This window comes from Haemaphysalis longicornis, unplaced genomic scaffold (assembly GCF_048455015.1).
Source record: "Haemaphysalis longicornis isolate Haplotype H1 unplaced genomic scaffold, Haemaphysalis longicornis Haplotype H1 scaffold_6, whole genome shotgun sequence".
NCBI lineage: Eukaryota > Metazoa > Arthropoda > Arachnida > Ixodida > Ixodidae > Haemaphysalis > Haemaphysalis longicornis.
The window spans coordinates 42,550,658-42,573,060 of record NW_027526407.1 but is presented as its reverse complement, the minus strand read 5'-3'; the positions used below and the strand labels follow the sequence as shown (position 1 = coordinate 42,573,060).

At 46.2% G+C, this 22,403-nt stretch overlaps 1 protein-coding gene across 4 annotated transcripts in view; it reads right to left on the bottom strand.

Annotated features, from left to right (window-relative positions):
* Positions 1 to 22,403, bottom strand: part of Pcx (pecanex) — a 79,934-nt gene that overhangs the window by 5,592 nt on the left and 51,939 nt on the right. For 3 of the 4 annotated variants that reach the window (XR_013317002.1, XM_077674107.1, XM_077674109.1), the window contains exons 24-36: positions 22,139 to 22,289; positions 20,288 to 20,423; positions 18,303 to 18,480; positions 17,240 to 17,348; positions 12,944 to 13,073; positions 12,782 to 12,840; positions 11,507 to 11,722; positions 9,998 to 10,251; positions 8,838 to 9,068; positions 7,610 to 7,713; positions 4,857 to 5,007; positions 3,902 to 4,050; positions 1,801 to 2,154 (exon numbers count right to left, since the gene is read on the bottom strand). Coding sequence is in view for 3 of the 4 variants with exons in the window: in XM_077674107.1 (XP_077530233.1) it covers positions 1,801 to 2,154; positions 3,902 to 4,050; positions 4,857 to 5,007; positions 7,610 to 7,713; positions 8,838 to 9,068; positions 9,998 to 10,251; positions 11,507 to 11,722; positions 12,782 to 12,840; positions 12,944 to 13,073; positions 17,240 to 17,348; positions 18,303 to 18,480; positions 20,288 to 20,423; positions 22,139 to 22,289 (2,222 nt within the window). In the remaining variant the exon portion in view is untranslated. The remainder of the gene's footprint in view (positions 1 to 1,800; positions 2,155 to 3,901; positions 4,051 to 4,856; positions 5,008 to 7,609; positions 7,714 to 8,837; positions 9,069 to 9,997; positions 10,252 to 11,506; positions 11,723 to 12,781; positions 12,841 to 12,943; positions 13,074 to 17,239; positions 17,349 to 18,302; positions 18,481 to 20,287; positions 20,424 to 22,138; positions 22,290 to 22,403) is intronic. The other variant, XM_077674108.1, reaches the window with a different exon arrangement.

Genomic DNA, 22,403 nt, shown 5'->3' with positions numbered 1-22,403 from the left:
TGAGGTTCGCCTCAGCTTGTGTGAAGAGGTGCCATAACACAGTGCTCCCCACACATCGCGCCACTATCAAACAATGCGTGTTACAAGTAGGTTTAAACTGCACACCTCAGAAAAGCCCCGAGCTTCTCTCGGTGTTTTTGGGCACAAAATACTTACCACAGCGCAGCTTCATTTTTTCTGCATAGCAAACATTCAGAAAAAGAACACATTTACTTATATAGGGTTTGCTTATTGAAAAGGCGGTATTTCAATAAACTGCAATAAAGAACTTTAATTGCCAGAGGAAACTACCGTACTTATTCGAATCTAAGCCGATAGTTTTTTTGAAATACTGATATATCAAACTCCAGGGTCGGCTTAGATTCGAGGATTTTGAAATACGCGCCAATTTCCAAGTAAAGTGGCGCGCAGCTAGCGCCACCCAGAAAAGAAAGTATTGTAGCCATTACTAGACGAGCCAGTAGCCACTTAAGGGCCATAGGCCGCCATTTTGAATTGTGCGGACCCTGTTCTGTGGGACAGTGGCCTGCGCGCGGTGTGGCGTTTGGTTTTGACAGCGCGAAAAGAAGCGGTGCCATTATAGTGCCGCTTTTAAAAGAAAAGTTGTTTTAGCTGCGGAGTTGTCGTCGAACGTTCAAGCCGGGCGGGACTTCGGCGTGGATGAAAAAAATGTCCGTCGTTGGAGGACGCAACGGGAGAGGATTTTGCGTGCGCCGCAACGAGGTTGGCAATCACCGGACCACGAGAATGCCGTCACCATGAAATGGAGATGGCATTGGCTGACTTCGTTCAGACGCAGCGAGCAGCTGCCCTTCCAGTAACGACGGAAGTGCTCCAGGCAAAAGCAAGGGAGCTTTTAAGGGAACGAGGCTTATCGCGGGCACACTTCAAAGCCAGTCGGGGCTGGCTACAGAAATTCATGAAGCACTTCGGCTTTAGCCTCCGTCGTCGAACCTCAATCGCCCAGAAGTTGCCCGGTGATTTTGAAGAGAAACTGATTGAGTTCCAGCACCGCATCTTCATGTTCAATAAACGTGTTTTCTTTTTGTGAACGCTGACCCTGCCTTTTTTTGTTCGGCCTACATTCGAGATAAGTTTTTTTTTTTTTCGCGCCTTCGGACTTTCGGGGGTCGGCTTAGAATCGGGGCCGGCCTAGATTCGAATAAATACGGTAAACAAATATTCTTTCCACCCTTTTTCCTGATGGCAAACGTACCATCCTCCCCTAAAGAAAAAAATTAAAGCCGTTCCACTCAATGTGAAAGATGTCCGCTCACTCTAACCACCCATCACGCTCTTCGCCGCCCTGTCTCGGTCCTCTCCCAAGGAATACAATGGAGGTTTGTCCAACGCATGTCAAATTTCCCACCTTCGCAGTGCTCACGCACCCCCTGCCTGAAACTGCACCAGCAGGAATTCTGTTCTTTTTGTGCTTGCTTTTGCTCTCGCACGTGCCAGTGTTGTACTGCCACTTTTATTTTTTTGCTTACTATCGTAAAAACCAACCCAACCAGCGTTCCTAACTGAAAGAATGCGAACACTGCCGGTTAACTACCTGTATTTTGCCTTGAATGCTCCTGCAGTTTACTTTGCGTGGGGAAATGTATGACATGTGCCAGCGGTTCACGAGTTTCAAACGCTTATGACTACATAAACCGCTTGGCTTTGGAAGCCTCTGGGTTACACCGCGACGACAGCCACTGCAACGGAACACTGTGTGGCTCTACCTGTGTTCAGCAAGCAAGCTACGACGACAAGGCGAGCCCCCAAAGAGCTCTGCACTTAAAAACCACCACTAACCGATTCCAGTATCCGAGGAGAGCGCCTCCAAAGCGAGACAGGCTCAGGGGACCGCCAATGAGTCCGCACAGCTGCTCCGATGTCTCCAGAAATGAGGTGGTCAACGGCGACACATAGATGGGGTAGCCGATGGGCTGGTCACACGACGAGTTGATGATGTTGCGCAGCGCTTGGCGTGCGTTCTGGATGCTGCCGCGTTCGGGGTTTCGATTCCGGAGGTACACGAGCTCTTGCTGTTGCCCCGCCCACAGTCCACGAACGCACTCCCGGTTCACTTTGATCACCCGGAAGCTGAGCTGCCGCTTGTTCAGCATGATGATCTTGTAGTCGTCGGAGCTGTCGTCAAAGACATGCCTGCAGGAAGGAGGGACAAGAAATGTCACGTGGAATGTTGCCCCACACATTCAGTAACATACATGTACAGTCTTTGCTGAAATTTTCTAGGGCATGTTAAGACTTTACAGGACACCAAGAATTCAACATGCACAACTTTCCTATCTATTGAGGCTGAAATGTTTTGTGCCCAAAATATGCCCTTTTATTGAATTACAATGCACATACAGTCTTTGCCAAAATTTTCTAGGCCATGTTAACAGTTAACAGGCCACCAAGAATTCAACATGCACAACTTTCCTATCTAGTGAGGCTGAAATGTTTTGTGCCCAAAATATGACCTGTTATTGAATTACAATGCACATACAGTCTTTGCCAAAATTTTCTAGGCCATGTTAACAGTTAACAGGCCACCAATGAATCACCATACAAACTTTCCTGCCTACTCAGGCTGAAACGCTTCGTGCCAGAAATATGACCCTGTACTGAATTACAATGTGCATACAGTCTTTTCCAAAAATTTTTAGGCCGTGTTAAGACTTAATAGGACAGAATGAATTCTACATGCAAGCTTCTTTTTCGGTGAGACTGAAATGTTTGATGCCAAAAATATTGTTCATGTACTCAATTATTATTACAAGTACAGTTTTTGTCAAAATTTTCTAGGCCATGTTAAGAATTCATTGGCCACAAGCTATTCAACATACAATGGCCACAAAGAATTTAGCCTACAAGCTTTCCTCTCCAGTGAGACTGAAATGTTTTGTGTCCGAAACAGTGCCCTTGTATTCAATTACAATACACGTACAGTCTATGCCAAAATTTTCTGGGCCGTGTTTGAGTTCACAGGCCCCCAAAGAATTCAACATAAAAGCTTTCCTTTCTAGTGAGACTGAAATGTTTCATGCTTGAAAGCTGGTGAAAGCACTTTCCTTTGTTGCTGTAATCAAATAATTCAGTCACAATTTTCAGTAGTTCAGAGGTAGAAACTTTTGACAAAGACTGCAAACAATGTGCAATTACACTCTGGCTGGCAGCATCGTGATGTCTGTTATGCACTGAGGATGGTCAAAGCAAATAACTGCACTGTAGGTACAATTGCGTCACAGGACTACAGAATATTACATGTTACGTAATTACAAAAGAGACATGCACCATGCAATTTTTTCGTTCAACAATGTCGCAAGTTGTACAGACTATAAGTACTATTTCCCAAGAACATTTCTGCACACTTGCAAAAACATCATGCATTCTTTTCTTTTTTTTCTCCCTACTTTTACATGCTGTTCACCCCCCCCAACCTGAATCCTACTTGCATAGTTTATGTTCATATTGAAATTATTTCGAGTTGCCGCTGAAAGTAGTCATGGACAAATGAAACGCGCCCACAGAACACAAAAATAGTGCGCCATGAAAGTCAAAATTGATGCGTGGCCTTTTTACAGAAGCAAAGTTGGAAAATTTTGCTTTTAGATATACCTATAGCATGCCATTATTCGGCCTCCACAACCAGTATTTTGTAAATTTGCGTGTTCTTGCTCACATTTTCGTGTTCGCATTTGATTTTTCCATGACTGTGCATTTATTCGGCATGTGCCGTCCATTTGAAGGAACCACCTTTCGTTTACAACGAGGGTTAGGTTAAAGAAAGAGGCAAGCCAGTAACATCCCTCCCAGGTGAATCTAGAGCTTATCTTGACAGTGGCTTTCTCTCTAATTCCTTATTCCCCTCCGGACAACAACCCAAATCAAACCTGAGTCCACTCACCGCAAAGCCAGCAGTGAAGGCACGCTCGAGAGCACTGCATTACGCCATGCTGGGTCTGCCTCGTGGGAGATGACCAGGTTCTTCTCGTAGTTGCTGATGGCCTCGTAGAGCGTCGCGTGATCATCGTACTCGGCCGAAAGAAAATGGTCCTGCAGTGCATGTCATCACAAATACTGATGCCCGCCAGGGGTATCCGTGCGCCAACCATTTCCCTCTTTGGGTAATCCCCAAGTACCATCATAGAAGCATAAGATAAGCAAGAAAAAGGTCATGCATGCACACGCCGATGCAGTATTGCTAAATACAAAAACAGAAATGCAGGACTGCGGTGCCAGTGAAAAATGAATTCATAAACTATAACAAAGTGATTGCATGGTATACAGCAATGCAAATACAATCCAAAACTTTGGCAAAGCTATCGTGTGGTGTTCAGCGATACGAAACAATCAAACTTTGGCAAAGCTATCACGTGGTGTTCAGCGATACGAAACAACCATAAATTTTGGCAAAGCTATCCCACATTGTTCAGCAATATGATACAATCCTAAACTTTGGCAAAGCTATCGCGTGGTGTTCCACTATACAAAACCATCAAACTTTGGCAAAGCTATCGCGTGGTGTTCAGCGATACGAAGCAATCATAAACTTTGGCAAAGCTATTGCGCTTATATGAAACAATCAAACTTTGGCAAAGCTATCGTGAGGTGTTCAGCGATATGAAACAATCCTTAACTTTGGCAAAGTTGTCGTGCAGTGATCAGCGATACGAAACAATCCTAAATTCTGGCAAAGCTATCGCGTGCTGTGCAGTGACACGAAACAAGTTATAACCGCCAAACAACAATCGCCCTTCCTTTGCTCAGCTCGAACATCCCTCGGAAGTCCCTCCGATCTCACATCCTCCCCTCTCACCCACCACATAGAGACAAGACCCTAGGGCACCCCTGGAACTGACCTGGTGCAGTTTGAGGGCCATGCGGACACTGGGGGCCACCACACGACGGAGCAGCTCCATGTCCTGGAAGACCCACTCGTCGCGGACGCACGTGATGCGGAAGTCGCCCTTGAACAACGCGTGCAGGCCATACAGCAGCAGGTCCACGCTACTGCGGCGGCAAAAGACAAAACATGGTTTCAAAATTGAATGCGGTACGTAACCAATAGATTTCAAGAATTTCGATGGTCTAATGCATCAATGCTAAAGCTGGACTATGCGGCAAAGCATAGTGGAGGGCTTCGGATTAATTTCAACCACCTGGGGATCTTCTAACGTCCGCCGAAATCTCGACAAGCAGACATTCTCACTTTTCACCCCCGTTTGAAAAGCAGCCACCACCGCCGGGGAATTGAACCCCACGTCCTTCATATCCAATCTAAAACTGTGCACTGTAATCTAAATCTAAAGTAATGTAAGGCTAAAACTGTAATCTAAAACTAGAACTGTGCACTGTAGAACCTAAAACTGTGCATTGTAACAAGCAGTAAACCTAGAATAAACAATGTGCCATAAAAAGTCATCGAGAAACACGCCCGACACGTCCCGCATGAACCAGGTTGTGGATCGTCGAGTGAAAAGTGACGGTGTTAACACCACCACACGACAGCCAGGATGCATAGCTTTTTTAGTAAAAAAATAAATGTTGCTAACAGCTGTTTAGCGCTTCATTTTCATTAAAACAACATAACCAGAAAAGGCGCCATAGGCAATCGGAAGCCGGCGTCCGATGATTTTAAATCTCCCGCAAAATCTGAAACCCGCGCTCCACAGACAACTATCGCCATATGGTGTGTTCATTGGCAAATTCTCTTTCGATTTCGGTTTCATTTGTTTATGTGTCTCATGTGGTGGCGGTGAGCAAGAGAAATTTGAACCGACGGTAGAGGGGATGAGGAGGAAAAATGGCGTCGGGTTCGCGCCGTGCTCCGCACAGTCGGACTGCTGTAGCAAGCACTTCGGCAGCTCTTGCTGTCGATTTTTCTGATTCCAGCATATGCAAGGGGTCAAGCAATGATGTGGGATCTTCAGATTTCAGTTAGGACGACGAAGCTCTGGTTCAGGTGCCTCGCACTTCAACAAGCGCTGGCAGGTAATTTCGTTGTGACTCCGCGCTGTATTTATAAACAAAACATGCTTCTTATCTGACGACTGGGGTTTTGATTTTGTGTTTAGGGTCTCGAGAACTTACGGCCGGGATATTTTGCCAAATGCACCGCGCCGTATCGCGCTATCACCTTCAAGATAACCTGGCGCTCGTGTCAGGTTAGCGCTGCAGGGTTCAGGTGCGACGCTTGTCGAGAGCGCTCGATTTTTTTTCTTGTTTTTTACCACCGAACTGATAAGGATTTTGTGCGAGGACACAAAAGAGTATACCGTAATTACCCGATTCTAACGCGCCCCCGGTTCTAATGCACACCCGATTTTCCTGACAAAAAACCGAAGAAACTTGCACCTCCGATTGTAACGCATACAGAACTGTGTGAGCAAGAAAAACGAATGCGAGAGAAACGGGTGATTTATTTCCCGAAGTAATCTCACTCATCACACTCCTCGTCGCTCTCCGCTGACCACAACATCTCGTCCTCGGTGCCGTCAAGCACGTTCGCGATGCCACACTTTTGAACTAACGTTCAACCATGGTCGATGGGATCGTTGCCCACGCCTCACACGCCCATCCCGCGAGCTTCTCCAGAGGCGCACACTTCAGCCGACCGCTCGTTTTGAACGCGTAAGAGCCGCTGCTGCCATTGCTGTTATGAAGAGCGTAAGAGGAACGATTTGACGATTTGTGTGAACGCCGATAGAAAAGCCTTGGCGCCTATGCTTCCTGCGTCCGAAAAATCGTTGCTAAAAGCTTTAGCGCCATCTTGACATGGCGATGGCGATGGGTGCTACAAAATTTCCGCTGTTTCGGTTCCGTATCCGATTGTAACGCGCATGCAATTTTTCGACCTATTTTTCCGGAAAAAAAGTGCGCGTTAGAATCGGGTACGTACGGTACTTGGATGCACATTTTACAGAGACTCACTCACCCTTGAGTGCCCTCGCGGCGTGGCACAGCCGTCAGTTGCGCTAGGTTGACTAAAACTTGGTGTACACTGTTCATTTATATATTGAATCATAGCCAAGGAACGTAGGAACAATTTGTATATCTTAAAATACCTGGAATAATTTTTAGTGCCGGTAAAAGAGCCGATTTGTGTTTTTCGTATACTTTTCTTGGGGGCTTTTTTCTGATTACTTGACGAATAAACTGTAAGTAATGGTACCTTTTACAAAACTGCTGCTTTGTGTTTGGAAGAGCAGTCTATAAGCTACAATTTCATGCCTAGCAAGGCTACGTGTGTCCAGTAGCTCAAGAGAAAAAAACGTTTTGTGGAAGCACTTAAAATCGGCCGTTTTTCCGCCGTAACGAAAGAGTTAACCTGACCTCTCCATTTGTATAGGTTCCTTATACAACTGCACGAGTTTATTCCCCCATTAAATAATGTGTTATAAGACCCCTTTACATAATGTGTTACAGGACCCCTTTAACCTGACCTCCATCCGTACAGGTTTTCTATACAACTGCACGAGTTTATTCCCCAATTCAATAATGTGTTACAAGACCCCTTTAACCTGACCTCCATTCATACAGGTTCGGTTTTGGATCTGCTAACTTTATGCATCAAAGGTGAAGCCAGTAGCAGTTTTGGGGAGAGTTTTCTCACCTAGAGAACGAGTTGTGGGACGCAGTTCCCAGAGCTCGACGTGCCAGCAGGCTCAGTGAGAAGCACAACGAGACCACCATCGAGTTCCGGTCATGTTCTAGACTCTGTAAGAAACATTCAACCAGCAGTGGAAAAAAAAAAAAAAAAAAAAAAAGACAGCCACGAGCTGTAAATGGCCTTCCAATGGTTGCAAGGCCATTGAAATAGCCTATCAATGGCCTTTCAGTGACCTACGAATGGCCAAGTTAATGGGTGAAATGCACAGGAATGCACTCCTAAGCATTTTATTCATTAACTTTTTGAGCCGAACTAGTTCAACGCTACGACGTAACAGTGAGGATTTTAATACATGAGACTCAATGTGAGCTGCGCCGGGACCAGACAAGAACAACTTAGTAGCCGGGAAAACACAGCACTGAGGAATGTAAGAGCGGGGTTCTACTGTATATGGGCAAACCCAGGCACTACACATTTACTGTAAAATGAATTAAGGGGAGACACTGCTCTTAAAAAAACTTTTTTAATTTTTGAGTAAACTCTGTGAAACTTGTCAGACTTGTTGCTTTTCCTCCACTGATTCTAAATATGGCATTATTTTTTTTGTTGGTCAATTAGGTCCCGAGATAATTACAGGTAATTAACCATTTTTGGAGGAACAATAGACAAAACTGTGTTGGTAAGAAAACTTTAATCTTTACATTTTCCAACACCATGAACACTGGTGAGTGCAATAAGACAATCAGTTCTTTTATGCGTCGCTTGGAACTAATTTTACAGCTCATTAAACCTTGGTGGCAACACTGGCAAGGAGCCATTTTGAGTGCCAACTTCAAACACTGAAGTTTAATGAGCTGTAAAATTAGTTCCAAGCGACGCATAAAAAAACTGATAGTCTTATTGCACTCACCAGGGTTCATAGAGTTGGAAAATGTAAAGATTACAGTTTTCTGACCAACACAGTTTTGTCTATTGTTCCTCCAAAAATGGTTAATTACCTCTAATTATCTCGGGACCTAATTGACCAACAAAAAAAATAATGCCATATTTAGAATCAGTGGGGGAAAAGCAGCAAGACTGATAAGTTTCACAGAGTTTACTTAAAAATTAAAAGAAATAGTTTTAAGAGGGGTGTCCCCCCTTAAGAAGCAGCAGTTGAATGGACGGGAGGTACGAAAGAGCGATGCACAACGCACTTCACACCCCCGTCCATTAGGGTGCCCGTTCTCACCTTTCCCGAGCGTGCTACGCAGAACTGGAGCCAGTCGAGGTAGATGTTGCAGAAGGAGTTTCGTGATATTCCCGACGCCCGGAAGTCGTAGTCTTCGTCGATGTTCATGTTGAAGACGGGGTCCACGTCCGTGTAGCTTCGGTCCAGCGTTGGGTGCAGGGCATCGCGCACGGCCGGCAAGGCTAGCCAGTCTTCCAGGTGGTTTGATGTGATCGTGTAGTACACTATGGCCTGGGTGGAAAAAGATGCACATGAAACAAGCTACACGCTACAGCATTTGCAACCGCCCTTAGGATCTATTTCTGCCAACAGAGTTATTGCCATACGGCAGCAGAGATTACTTTGGGACTGAGTTAGGGTGAAATTTCACTAGTTCTGCCAGTTCATACAACTTGAATGCACATAACCAGTCTGCTATTTGGCGGCAGCTTATATAACCTGACTGGCAGAGTGGCAAGTTCCTAAGCACGCAGCCTTGAAATGGAAATCTTCTGGGCCCACTCGTTTGTCAAAGCTTTACGTTCACACTAAAACAAGAGGAGTCATGGCAAATTGCACAAACAGAAGCAATGAACCTGTCTTGTACCTGTAGTTGCATGCCTTACCTCTCTCCTAGTTAAAGCCCATCCCAGTCCTTATCATTTGAAAGTGTTGCCACATTCGTGACTCTTTTATGACAGCAGAGTCACATCTGCTGATACTGCACAACGCCCGAACACTTCAACCAATTTTCGAACAAGGGATAAGTGTGCCAGGGAGTTACTTTCTGCAACCAGTGCACCAGACACAAACTTGGAACTGCAGAAAGGGTGCCCGTAGCAGGCAACAGCTGACCTGACAAATAAAAAAAGGCATGAACATTAAAATTGTACAAAATTCGTCCAAATGTGTAAAATGCGCCCCAGTCAAGCTAGTGGGTCGCCTTCTGAGCTCCCAGTTGTAACGCATAAATTAATGCTGGACAGAACTTGGACCTTTATCTATCCACCCAAGTTCAACAATCCATAGCACTCGCAGATAGTTAGTCACCTACCGAGTTCAAGTCGCGAACACCAAAAGAATCGATTACCAGGTGGTGCGGCATACGTGGATACCGGACAGACCTTAGGCGCCTGTCTACCCGCTCGAGTTAAAAGATCCCCAATGCTCGCACCACACACCTTGACGTAGTAGGTGACGAGAGCCTTGCGTAGCTCGAACACCTGCAGCATGGAGACGGCTGAGTTGTCGGAGATGGAGTATCCCTCAAGGACGTAGCGGGCAGCGGCCACCTGCCAAGCGAGCCAGCGCTGGCCGAAAGCCGCGTTGGCCGACAGCAGATGCGGCAGCCGGCCCGGCTCGCAGCAGCAGCAGCCCTCATCCTCCTCCACCCCCTCCGAGATGGCCTCCACCTCTCGCTGCTGGCAGTAAGTGCCTGCAATGGACACCAGGAGAGGGAGGGTTATCACTCACTGAAGGGAGGCTTGAACGCATATATGTATATGCACAAAGGGACTTGCCCTTACGAAGGCAAGGACCTTTGCTGAAACGTTGGCACCACACCAAAATTTCTTACCTTGTTCAGTTTTTTTTTTTTCTTGTAATGAAGTGGAGAAAAACATGCTTCCAGAGTGGAGACTGAACCCGTGCTTTCCAATTACATGTTGGATGCCTTACCAATTCAGATATCTGGGCGACTGTGTTCTCTGCCACTTGCTAAAGCATCTATATTTAGCCCAACTGTACCTGACACTTCAGGGTCGTAACCAGTGCCACTCTGACAACATGGGGGTTAAGGGGACCTTCTCGTTAACCCCTGAGGCCTGATTTGAATATCCCACTAAGTATGTGCCAACTAGCCCAACAACACATTTTATTGAACATCTACAGCATGTCATAAGCAGTTGATAAGACAGGAAATCCTTTCATGCTACCTGTTGGCCTCAAGATTGCCGAAACAGAGGGCCAGAACTGAGGTTCTAGGCAAAAAGTCCAAGCCTGGGAATGTCCTTGGAAATCAATGCCACTTTGACCACAGTCATGGAGAGTACAGTTAAGACAGAAAGTTGGGCTAGCTGGTGTTGACTTGAAAACATATTACCAGCGAATAAAGACATGGACCAAGAAAGAAGCAGACAGGACGATCACTGAAGTTGAAGTCAAGCAATCATCCTGTCTGCTTCTTTCTTGGTCCGTGTCTTCTTTCGCTGGTAATATGTTTTCAGAGTACGACACTGCCTAATCACTATAAGACTTTCCAAAATTATAAGCCTGGGAATGTCCTGGGGATGTCCTAGGAACATCCTGAAAATGTCCATCATTCAATGATTTCAGGTACCGATAAGGAATGACCTGGAAAATCCTGGGAACAACCTGGAAAAGTCCTGGTAATGTTCATCATTCACTTATTCCAAGTACCGATATTAAATTACAGGCAAATACCAAATAGCACTATACACACTGTGATAAACCCTGCTCCTCAACAGGGGATGTTCTGTCGTCCCGCTTGTCGTCTGTCTTCTCTTATGCAAAGAAGCAGAAATATTCAGCACTGCACCGTGTGATGAACAGGATTTTGACCCCACACACAATTCCGCAGTGTGTCATGATTGACGACACTGCCGATATAGATGCCGGCAATAGGCATTCAGAGACCCACGGTACAACTCTCCAAACAAGGCCACACACACCTCTGAACTCTAGTCCGCGGAGCTGAAAGGTGACAAGTCCGTTGGCCAGCTCGATGATGTGCAGCAGGCAGTTGAGGTTGTCTGAGGCCAGCACGAAGCAGTCCCCCTGGGTCACGTTGCCCCATCGACCCAGGGCCAAGTCACCGTACAGCGACTGCTGCAGCGACCGTGTCAGATGCTCATAGAAGATCGAGTTGAGGTTGTTGTCGTCGGACCCTGCAGCCACAACAGCAGCATCGCAATTTTTCAAGCGAAGCTTATATGGCTAGGGTTCCTTGCGTTTTTTGAATTTCCAAACAAAAACTCCAGAGAGGCTGCACGTGGCTTCCAAGCCCAGGCTGTTTAAAGCGCGAGGCTTTCGAAAATGAATGTCTTGGTGTGTGTCTCCTCCTGTTTCAAACGGCCTATGAGTTCGATGGTGACCGCACAGTTATAAAATGTCTGTCTTTTTCACAAAAAGAGCTCAAGACTTGGGCTTGAGAGTGGCACACGCCCCAAACGCTCAGAGAAAACATTTATTTGATGCTACTTAACTTGCACAATAAAGTGTTCTAAGTTAAGACATAAGCTAGGGTTTCATGCAATTTCATTCAACATGTGTAAGAATGCCCTGTGGCAATGCCAACTTCTTTGCAAACACTCAGCGAAAAACAGGAGTAACTCTACGTGTCTTTCTTAGGAATGACTGGCATCAATGCTGATGATAAATAAAATTTACCTATAAGTAGCGTAAATTGTGCCACCTCGATTTCGTGTGCTGCAAAGCTTTACAGGTCATCCACCTTCAGAGTGGAACGCCTCATGATTTCTTTTTGCAGTTCCCCTATCATCACCAATTTGGTTGTGTCCACTGCAAGACAAAGGCCTCCCCCTTTCGTGTCTCTGTCTAGCCCATTCTTTGCCAAATTGTATGATTTCAGAAAAAAGTCCTCAATTTTCTGATGTTAAGCATCCAGACGTCACTGGAAATGTCTCAGTAGTCCAAGAGGCTGGGGTAGTCCCACTGTAATCTCTACCTACCATGGAGTCCTTACCTCGAGATAAAGGAACTAAGAGAACCCAGCTGCTCACAGCATCAAAGCCCTTCGTGCTGTGTGTTACATGACAATAACACATGCGCAGGAGAAATAAGCCTGGAATTCGTGACTGCACTAAGGTAGTGTGCAAGTCATGTTTCTGAGCTTCTCGTTGAAAACCATATCAGAAAGCATGCACCAGTGTTTCATGGCCCTTTTATGCAGCACGGATGCATGGTTCAAAGAACGAACCACCCACCTGGGTTTCGTTCCAGTTGTGACGACAGCCGCGTGTTAGAATGGTCCACTCTCTTGGTGCTGTGGAACGACGAAAAAAATGGCACACACAGTGCGTCAGCAACAAACCAATTGACCCTGAAGCCCGTTGTGGGAACTTGAAGAGAACAGAGCGTGGGCTCACTTGTAATCTCGCTCCCAAAACTTCACGGGCCTGACGTAGGAGGTGAAGAAGATGGCGCTGCCCAGCACTGGGCTGAGCGGAGTCGACAAGATGGCCGAAATGATGGCTTGTACAAACAGCATGGCAGAATCTGTGACAAGTGGCAGCTAAGGAAGAATGCTCTGGTTGGCTGTCATTAAAAAACTTTAACCTCCCTTCCTAAAGAAAGCTGAGAGGAGTATGAAAGCTTCGTCCAATCCAAAGAAAGTGCGTTCAATCGTTCGTCAAACTTTCAAAGACCCAAATCACAAAGAACGCACCCATGCGACAATTTTTCACGCACTAAGTAAATGCATCTACGAATGATCTAAATGTATACCGATACATGGTTTACAAGATGAAGGTATTGTACTCCTTTTTCATGACTGATGCAAGTATATTTTCAAGTAACCGTTTCGACACAATGGAGGCCTGGTTTCACACACGCGCTGTTTGTCCAGATATCTTATCAGAGCTTTTTAGTCGACCAACAGGTCTGTTGGGTAAATGCATTACTTCTTTGTTTGACAGAACCCAATTGGTCCCACTAATACAGCTTTCGCTTTAATAAGATCAAAGCTAAGATGAGGAGTTTGTGGCAGCAAACATTGAACAGGACTAAACAAAAAAGAGATGAGACATACACTACAAGTTCTCTAGCACAATAAATTCTTGAGTTAGTAACTAACTTCCCAACGTGCCAATTAAAATAAGAGGAGGAGGAGCAAGAGGCTAATTGAGTCCACTGAGGTTGCCCTGATTCTCTGCAAGGTCTGGGAACTTTTGTCTGGTAGACAGACAAGGTCCCACCCCCTAGAGCTTAACCAAGGCTCTAATGGCCACTGTTTGTGGTTCCTAACTGTTCACCACTGAACGCATCGCCATGTTTAGCCACAGCTTAAGGGGGGACGAGGGTCTTAAAACTAACTTTTTTATTTATGGGTAGAAACTTATGAAAATTTGCGCACGGATGTGCTTTTCTCTGTAGATTTCAAATATGCAATTATATTTGAGCTGGTGCTGTTAGTTCAAAAGTTATGATACAAAGTCTAAGGCACAATTAGGTAATTTCTTACGCAGCTTTAATGAACTTTCGCATTGCATTTTGTCGCTTTTAATTACATGAATGGATAGCCAGAGAGTTCCCATACCCGATGACATTCTTCGTTTTTCTCTAAAGTCACGGCATCCTAAAAAAATATGTCAAGTACAAAAAATGGCAGTATTGGATATTTTGGCTCATCAATATAACTGCAAGTCATTATTTATGCGTAGCCTAAACAGAAAAACTAAGAATGTCATCGGCTGCCTCAGGCTGTACTGAAAAAAATGGTACCAAGATTGACCTTATGAAGCAAAAAGAAGTTTCCAAAAAGCTGCGTAAGGCTGAGGGAAGTGACCAAAAATATGAAACTGAGAAAACTGCATTTGAAGTTTGGTTATGTGTTATGAGATGAACCGTCAGTAGTGTAGCTTCAAAATTTCCCAGTAACAAAGACATGTTCTTCCCATTTTCAAATCTGTCTTTGGATTCCCAAAATGCCAACTAGAACTGGAGATACAAAAGGCCAAGTAACGGACCCCATCAGGAATTTAGCAAAATTTATCGACTTCGAATCTGTTGGCATTTTGTTAGCGTTGTGAAATCTGGTGGCGTCTTGCTGGCGTCGTGAAAACTGCAACAGTCCTTCGTGAAGTGCCATCATCTATTACAGTGCACTGTGGTACCCAGAATATTGTGCACGGCAAAAGTGTGAGGGTGAAACTTGCTTTAGGTGCCCCCCTTTTTTGTTCTTTGGTGAGGCTATTTCATTCGCGGTTTTTATGCTGGAAGTTTGAGAGGATACAGTGGTGGGACACTGCGCAGTGTGTTTTCCGCAAATGCATCATGTTGTTGGCCTCAAAAGGGTCTTTTGGGTAAAATAAATGTAGCCGAAAGGCAAACTTTCTTGGCCTATGGGGATAAACCCATAGACGCCTTTTTCCTTCAAGCCGTGCATGGTGCGGCTATCTCCATCGGACATCACGGTTGTGTACCGCAGCCCATTCTTGGAGAGCGAGCGCTTGAACATTATCAGGGCTGCCTGTATACCTCCATGCGTCCTGCACCACAGTCAATGTTTCGCTGACACTCATGGTCTGCCAGCCAATCTTCGTAGCCCTCATCTGAAGCTTTGGGTCGGATGGCGCAACCTAAGCAAAAGTTAGAGAGGACTACATGATCAATCACCAAGCCGGTGTACACTTCAATGATGCAGCCCACTCCAATGTGTGACAACCATCCCCTTGTCATCCACGTGCCATCAAACATCACATCTACGTTGTTTGGCGGCTGACCAAGGTCCGAGTACAAGTCCTTGATGGCACGCACACTATCAGCTTCAGAGGCTGCTGCAGTGTCCTCGCAAACCTGAACCACTTTCCTCAAGTGCGCTTGGAATGAATGTCTTGTGGTGCAGGCCTCTGTGGGACAAGTTCATACCAGCACAAAAATCTGACAGAGCAGTCACCCCCTTCCCGATGCTTTGAATACTTTTCAAAGCCCTGATATTCACTTCAAAAAGAGTGATATTGCCAGATCCTTCGGCCGTTGGCGAGGAAAAACGTTCTACACGGTGTTTACAAACCGAGCACGTCACCTCGAGCTTCACGGCGAGGCCGTACTGCCGGTCAGGCTTCCTCAAATCAGGCGCCGCCAGCCCGTACTTGCCGCACCTGACGTGTGCAAAAAGGTCCTTCAGCATTGCAAAATCCACTAAGACAAAATCTGTGCCGGATTCTTCCTCTGAGTGCGCCAAATCCACTTCAAGGAGGTCGAATTTCCGCTGCGTTGCTGACTTGGTCTCCATTCCGCGCTTGACCTCGTCCGCTTGTTCCGTACGCGCGGCGATCTCCTCCGCCGTGTAATACCTCGTGTCAAGCCGGCAGGACGTGCTTGGACCAGGTATGGATTCCGGAGATGGTTGGTCAGGCGATGGGGCAGGCGAGGCAATACGAGGTGGCGAACGATTCTCATCCGGCGGAGTCGAGCGGCCCGAAGTCGCACCACGCGACCTTGGGATAGGCGGACGACACTTTCGCTTCCCGTGTGCATGACGGGTCGTCTTCTTCAAACGTACGTCTCCTGGCATCATTCACGAAAGTACGCGATAGAAGAATTAGAGGAAACTGTAAAAAAAAACTGCTCTAAGCGAGCGCGGCGCCAGAAGAGCGTACTCCGTCAGACGAGCGTAGCAGACGCCATGATGGCGACCGCCATGACAGCAGTCGCGCCGACCAATGGGAGGGGTCGTACGGCGAACTCAAACCGCGCGCGCCCGCTCTAGCCAATCGGCGGCCGAGAAGGTGCCTTCGGAAAACTGGCAAGGGCGGTCGTTCTACTCAAGCGACGCCATTTTGAGATATCGCAAAATGCGCACAAAGAAACAAGCTTCAAAACAAGACCAAGATGGCGGCGATCGGTCGGCTGCTTCGCCCGCGGGGCGCGCGGGAATTTGAAGCAACTTTTGCCCAATTCGGGGCATTTCGTGGCCCTCGAGGCGTTTCAAAACATGATTTTAGGGTATTTCCCGATGGAATTTCGCGTTGATATTTTGAAGGCAGGTGCTTGAAGGTACAATAATTCCAAAAATTGGATTTTCTCAAAATCGATATTTTGGCCATTTTTGACCATTCTAAGACCCGCGTCCCCCCTTAAGTTTCAATGCTCAGGCTTATTATCAGTTCTGAGGGCAGCACCAGTTCTGCTTGGTGTTATGACGTATAACTGCTCGAAAAGAAAAAAAAAGATGACTGCATTCGCATTGCAATTGTGGGTGCAGAAAAATCGAACCACGCTCCTTAAACTTTCCTGCTTTTGAGAAATTGGTAACTTAACAGTGTCAGCTCAAGTTTGATCTCATTTCTCACAGACTTTACCTTCCAATTGCCGTGGTTTAAGATTAAGTGGGATTGCATCATGCATCCAATGTGGTCCAGCATTGCATTTTAAGAGTAAACCTTTTATCATACGCTGTATATAAATTTACTGCCACAGCTGAGTCGCAAATAAAAATATCCAACAAACGAATCACTACACCACATTTTCCTAACTACCCACAGCACTGCAGAAGCTACAAGACCACGAATACCTGGCTCCCTTCCCACTGGTTCTCACAGAAGGAGGTTGTTGCCAGTGAATTGGCTGCTCTGATTGGTCAATTCCCGCTGCAGCTTTCTCAAAGCCGCACAAAGTCCGTGAAAACAAGCACAGGGCTGAGCGACTGCCGCAAAGGATACGTGGGACGCTGAATGGCTGTGCGAAGGCATGGAATGCTGAGCCCCAGGTGATCTGCCACGGGGCAATGTACGTGATGATGAAGCTAATCTTGAGCAACAACTCGTACACCTGCAAGGAGGGAAAGCACACGGACACTCAAACGAGCACTTCCGAAACATTTTTTAGACGAATCAGTTTCTGTTCGAAAGTATGATGGACGACGTATACACCAGATCACTGCATGGGCCAATTTTTTCAGCCCAGGACTGTTTTTACCTTGGGCTGCCCACCCAAGCCCAACCAAAAGTTTTGTGGCAGGACCCATGCCTGGCCTGGGTACGGGCCTGGGCGGGAAGCAACTCGACTTCACCCACCCCACCCGGCTCTCCACTCCTTTATCGTAGGCCTGCGACCGACCCGAGACTGGAGATGACATTGACCATCAGGCATTGCTGCGTGATGTGCAAAATGGCGCTCTGCTGGGAACATGAATAGATTCTGCATATACGGGGCAAGCAAGGGCTGGGAGGGGGCGGGGATCTTCGAGTCCCTCCTGTTCCTCCAACGGCTAAACAATTCATGGCACAAAAAAATCCTTGCCTGGAGTGATCCACAGCTCGGAGCTCAATACGACTGAGTCATTCGGCAGAACACACATCCCCTCTGCCAAGACTAGTAATCATCATTTAGCTTCCCACTTGCCTTGTTTCTTTTCTTATACCTTGCTACTAACACATTACTATCACCGGAGCTTGGCTATTGCTGTAAGGGGGAGTAAATGAATTCCTTGAATTTTCTTCACATAATTGTAATCACGATGTCGATGGTATAACAGGTGAAGGCACTTGTGAATTTTGCGTGCCATGCAGGTCATGATTGCTCTTTCCTAACCAAAAAAAAATTAGACCTAATTATTTCATTATGTAGGATGTTTGAAGTGGACAAAAAGCTATTATTTAAATCAAGGATCTTTAATCAAACAATCATCACAACGGACAGACTGAGTCTACATATAAATGCTTACACGTTTAATAAGGAAAACAAGAATGGTGGTGCATGCAGCGGGTGGGCCAATCAACGCACCTTGGAGAAGACGAAAAGGCAGCAGAAGTAGTTGATGAGGAACGGCTCCTTTGGCCCCCGGTAGTCGTAGCTGAAGAACAGCGTCGTGAACAGCAGCACGAGGAAGTGCTGTGAGGGATCGTTGAAGGCACTGCGCAGGCACTTCAGGCCGCACACCACCAGCACCAGGCAGCCGCCACTGGGAAAGGGCGAGAATCACAAGCAACTAATCAGCTTGAACTCCAAGCTTCTGTTACTGTTATTAATATTTCAGTGCTGAAAATTAATTGATTGATTTGATTGATTGATTGATTGTGGGGTTTAATGCGCCGACGCAACGCAGGCGATGAGGCGCGCCGTAGTGGAGGGCTCCGGATTAATTTTGACCACCTGGGGATCTTTAACGTGCGCCGAAATCTCGAACACACGGGCGTTTTTGCTTTTCGCCTCCATCAGAAAAGCGGCCACCACGGCCGGCAATCGAACCCGCGTCCTTGGTCTAACCAGCACAACTTCTTAGCCACTGAGCCACCCCGGTTGGTAGTGCTGAATATTAACTACCTGCCTTCCTGCTTTGTCGACAGTCAAATTTCAAGCTCCCGTTTCCTTTACTATTACTTGAACCCTGAAACTTGATGACCTATCTCCCTGCTCTGTCAACAGCCAACATATTATTTACACAACCCTCTTGTTAATTGTACGTCCTCAGTCTTTGGTCCTTGGTACGCCCTTGGTCCTTGGTTCCTTACCCTCCGTGTTATTGTATGTCCTTGCCGCCGGTTTTTCAATTCACGTCTTGCGTTCTGTGCAGACATTCACGTCTATCCTCATGTCTTTCCGTGCCAACTAGAGCTGAGTTTTGTTTCGTGGTGCTTCGGGAAGGTTCAACTAAGCAGATCGATACGTCAAGCTGACTGGTTTACATGAGTAAAAAAGTACAGCAGAATTTTTAACATTAAAATTGCGCCTAATACAAATCTCAGGTTGACAGAAATCTGAAAAATTCATCTGGCCAAAGTTGATTACGCCGAATGGTCTAAATTCAGCCTTTTTGAACACATTTTGGAGCTGCAATGAATGGTACGAATCGGCGAGTGGTTCTAAAGCAGTAATAACATTTCACAAAACGGCTTTGACTCACGGTCAAATCCGTGTATTTAAAAAACAGCTTACGTCACATTTAGTCTCAAGAGAACCCTGTGATCGTGCCGAGTTTCGTTTCATTTGACACAGCAGGTACCTAGCAATCACAGTCTTTAAATGAATAATGCTAGGCCATATCTTCTGTAGCCGTTCAGCAGCATTATTTAGCACAAGAAAGTGGCTGTAAAACAAGTTCTCATGTACATCTCCTAGAACCCATTACAGTATGTATGGCCTCTATAAAAAACAATGACCTGAGCAAGCTTCAAAGCACTTTTCAATTCAGAAATACGGTAAAAAGCAATTTGAAAACAATGGCATTTGGTTATGCCTACAATAACCCAGTTATTGTGACTGCATTTCGTGGAAATGGTGTAGCTCTTGAAGCCACATTTTTACACACTAATGGTAAACAGTACCAATGTGATTTTTATTAAGCTTCAAATAACGAATGCCTCTGTCTGTGTACAAGTCTTGCACTCTGTCTTGCACTCCTTAATATATTCAAACAGACCCAAATAAATTGAGCAGCTCGAGAACAATGAGCAGGGGACAAATGACAGCCGATACTACTGCGAACACATTAGTCAGAGCATCGATGAGGCAAGGTTTCTTATCCCACTCTCTGAGTGAACAGTCAGCACAATGTTGACACGCTAGAGAGGAAGAAAAAGTGTCAAATTAACGTTCCTTGCGAGGGAGCAACTCACGGGGAGCAACTAACGGGGTGTAACTCACGGGGAGCAACTCATGGGGAGCAACTCCCGGGGAGTAACTCACAGGGAGCAACTCACGGGGAGTAACTCACGGGGAGTAACTCACGGGGAGTAACTCACGGGGAGCGAAAATGGGGAGCAACTCACGCGACGCCGAAACGTCCGATGATGTCCGGCGTGCTGGTGCTGAGGGCACTGAGAAACAGGAGCGGGTAGATGAGGTTCTTCTCGATGAACCACATCCACACCTGCACCTTCTCGAACCACATCACCCTTGCAGGCTCTGCAATGGGAAGGGGGGAGACAAACACACGAGATTATAACTTCCTTGGAGCATATCAGTCTCTTTCGTTCTTCGAATTGATAGCATCATGGTTTCCTCTGGCTTCTTGACAACCAAACTGTGTTTGCGTCTATTTTTTCGCTTTCATTTCTCCCGTCTTTCAGTGGGAATTGCTTCAACAGGTGACACTCGGGCACTGAGCTCCCACTCTGGAGACCCAGGTTTGACTCCCATACAAACTCCAATGTACTCAATTAACCTTTCGACACGACTGATATACTTTTATCAAAATTAACTCACGTGCACACTTTGCCACCGGTTCTGAGATTATTTCAGTACGCAAAGCTCCTCAATATACACCAGTTGCGAAACTTTCCGTCAGAATCCAAGCTGTGTGAGCACCCCTGCTTCGTCGTGGCTAGGACAAAAACTGAACTTGGCTGAACATTTACTTAGTAACGCAACTTAATAAATGAAGCCTGCTTTTCGAATTAGAACACATTAAATTTGGTAATGTGTACTTATGCATCCAGTTTTCTTTTATGACTTACAGGAGCAGCCACAAGCACTTGAATACTACTTTACTTTTTCTCGACAGACGGAAGTCTAGTCAACTTGCCCATGCTTTTCCTTAGGGCGAGGGGATAAACCGCAGACGGGTTGTTTTTAATTCATGGGGCCTACAAGGAGTTTTGGAACTGGTGTATATTGAGCAACTTTGATTTTAAGCGTTTTTTTACTCTGTACGGCGGCGGTTATTTTCCGCGATGGACGACGACACCGTTTTTTTTTATACAATGGCGCACTTAAAGATTTTGCCTTAAAAGGGCCATGCAGACAAAATACAGGTTTGTTTTATCCGAAATATTCCGCGCCCTATAGTGCCGCCAGCGCTTGTTCAGAAGCAAACGATGCTTTACTCACTGAGAAATTAATCAATTTAAATTAAAATTTTCATCCTCCTGCCAAGTCGTGTGTTTTCACGACGTCTGCAATGACGTCAAAAGAACAGGTCTTCAAGCTAAACTTGGTGTGCTCCGGAGCCTTGTTTGCTGTTAGTCAATCTAGATGGCACCACCATACCGCGGCTGGCCGTTTTCTGCCTTTGCTTTGTTTTCAACCGTATTTGTACGTGGCTTGTTTTTGTTCAGGGAGAAAATAATCGTTTCGTGAAACATGGTGCTCGCTCGACAAATATGCTCATGCAAGACACCGTCGCTTACGCCAATCGCCCAGTGTCGTTTGAGACAACCCAAAAGGGCTGCAGTGCTATGCAGCTAAAACAAGTATAGTGTGCGCAGTACCAACAGCAGTACGCATAGGTACTTCTTTCGTAACTTCCACTGTTTACCCCACCATTCTTACTGCTATAAAAAGAATGTGCCCTTGATTTAAGTGCAATTAGCTCGTTTGGCAAGCTTGTAAGCCCTGCCCAATTTGCATTTGCTTTTGCCGGCCTCAGCCAATATGACATCTTAGGTTCTGTTGCAGGAAATGAGCTAGTGAGTTGCACGGCCATCCCCTTTTTTCCTAATTATGTAGCTTATTCGAGCGAAGTTTGCGTTAAAAGTGGTGTCAGTGTGATTGTAACGAGGCAATCTTTTCAATGAACCAAACTTGTGTTTGGTCTGCATGGCCCCTTCAATAAAACCGGATTACACGCAAGGCCTGACCGTACGTAGCATAAGGGCGACAAGGACGCCAGAGCCACTGACCGCGGACTTCGAACTGCTGGTGCTCGCTGGAACGGAGGATTGGGTGGGCGCAGCAAAGCCAGGGAAGCTGTTTTCGCAGCTGCGGCAGACAGTAGTGTAGCAGCAGGCCCCACACCACGGCAGTCAGGTGAAGCAGCATTTCCAGGTACGGCTGCGCACAATCATCATCATCGTTGTCGTCGTCATCATCATCGTCATCACCACCACTACCACCACCACAATCATTTTTTATGTCCACTGCACGTGATGGCCCCTCTTAGTGATC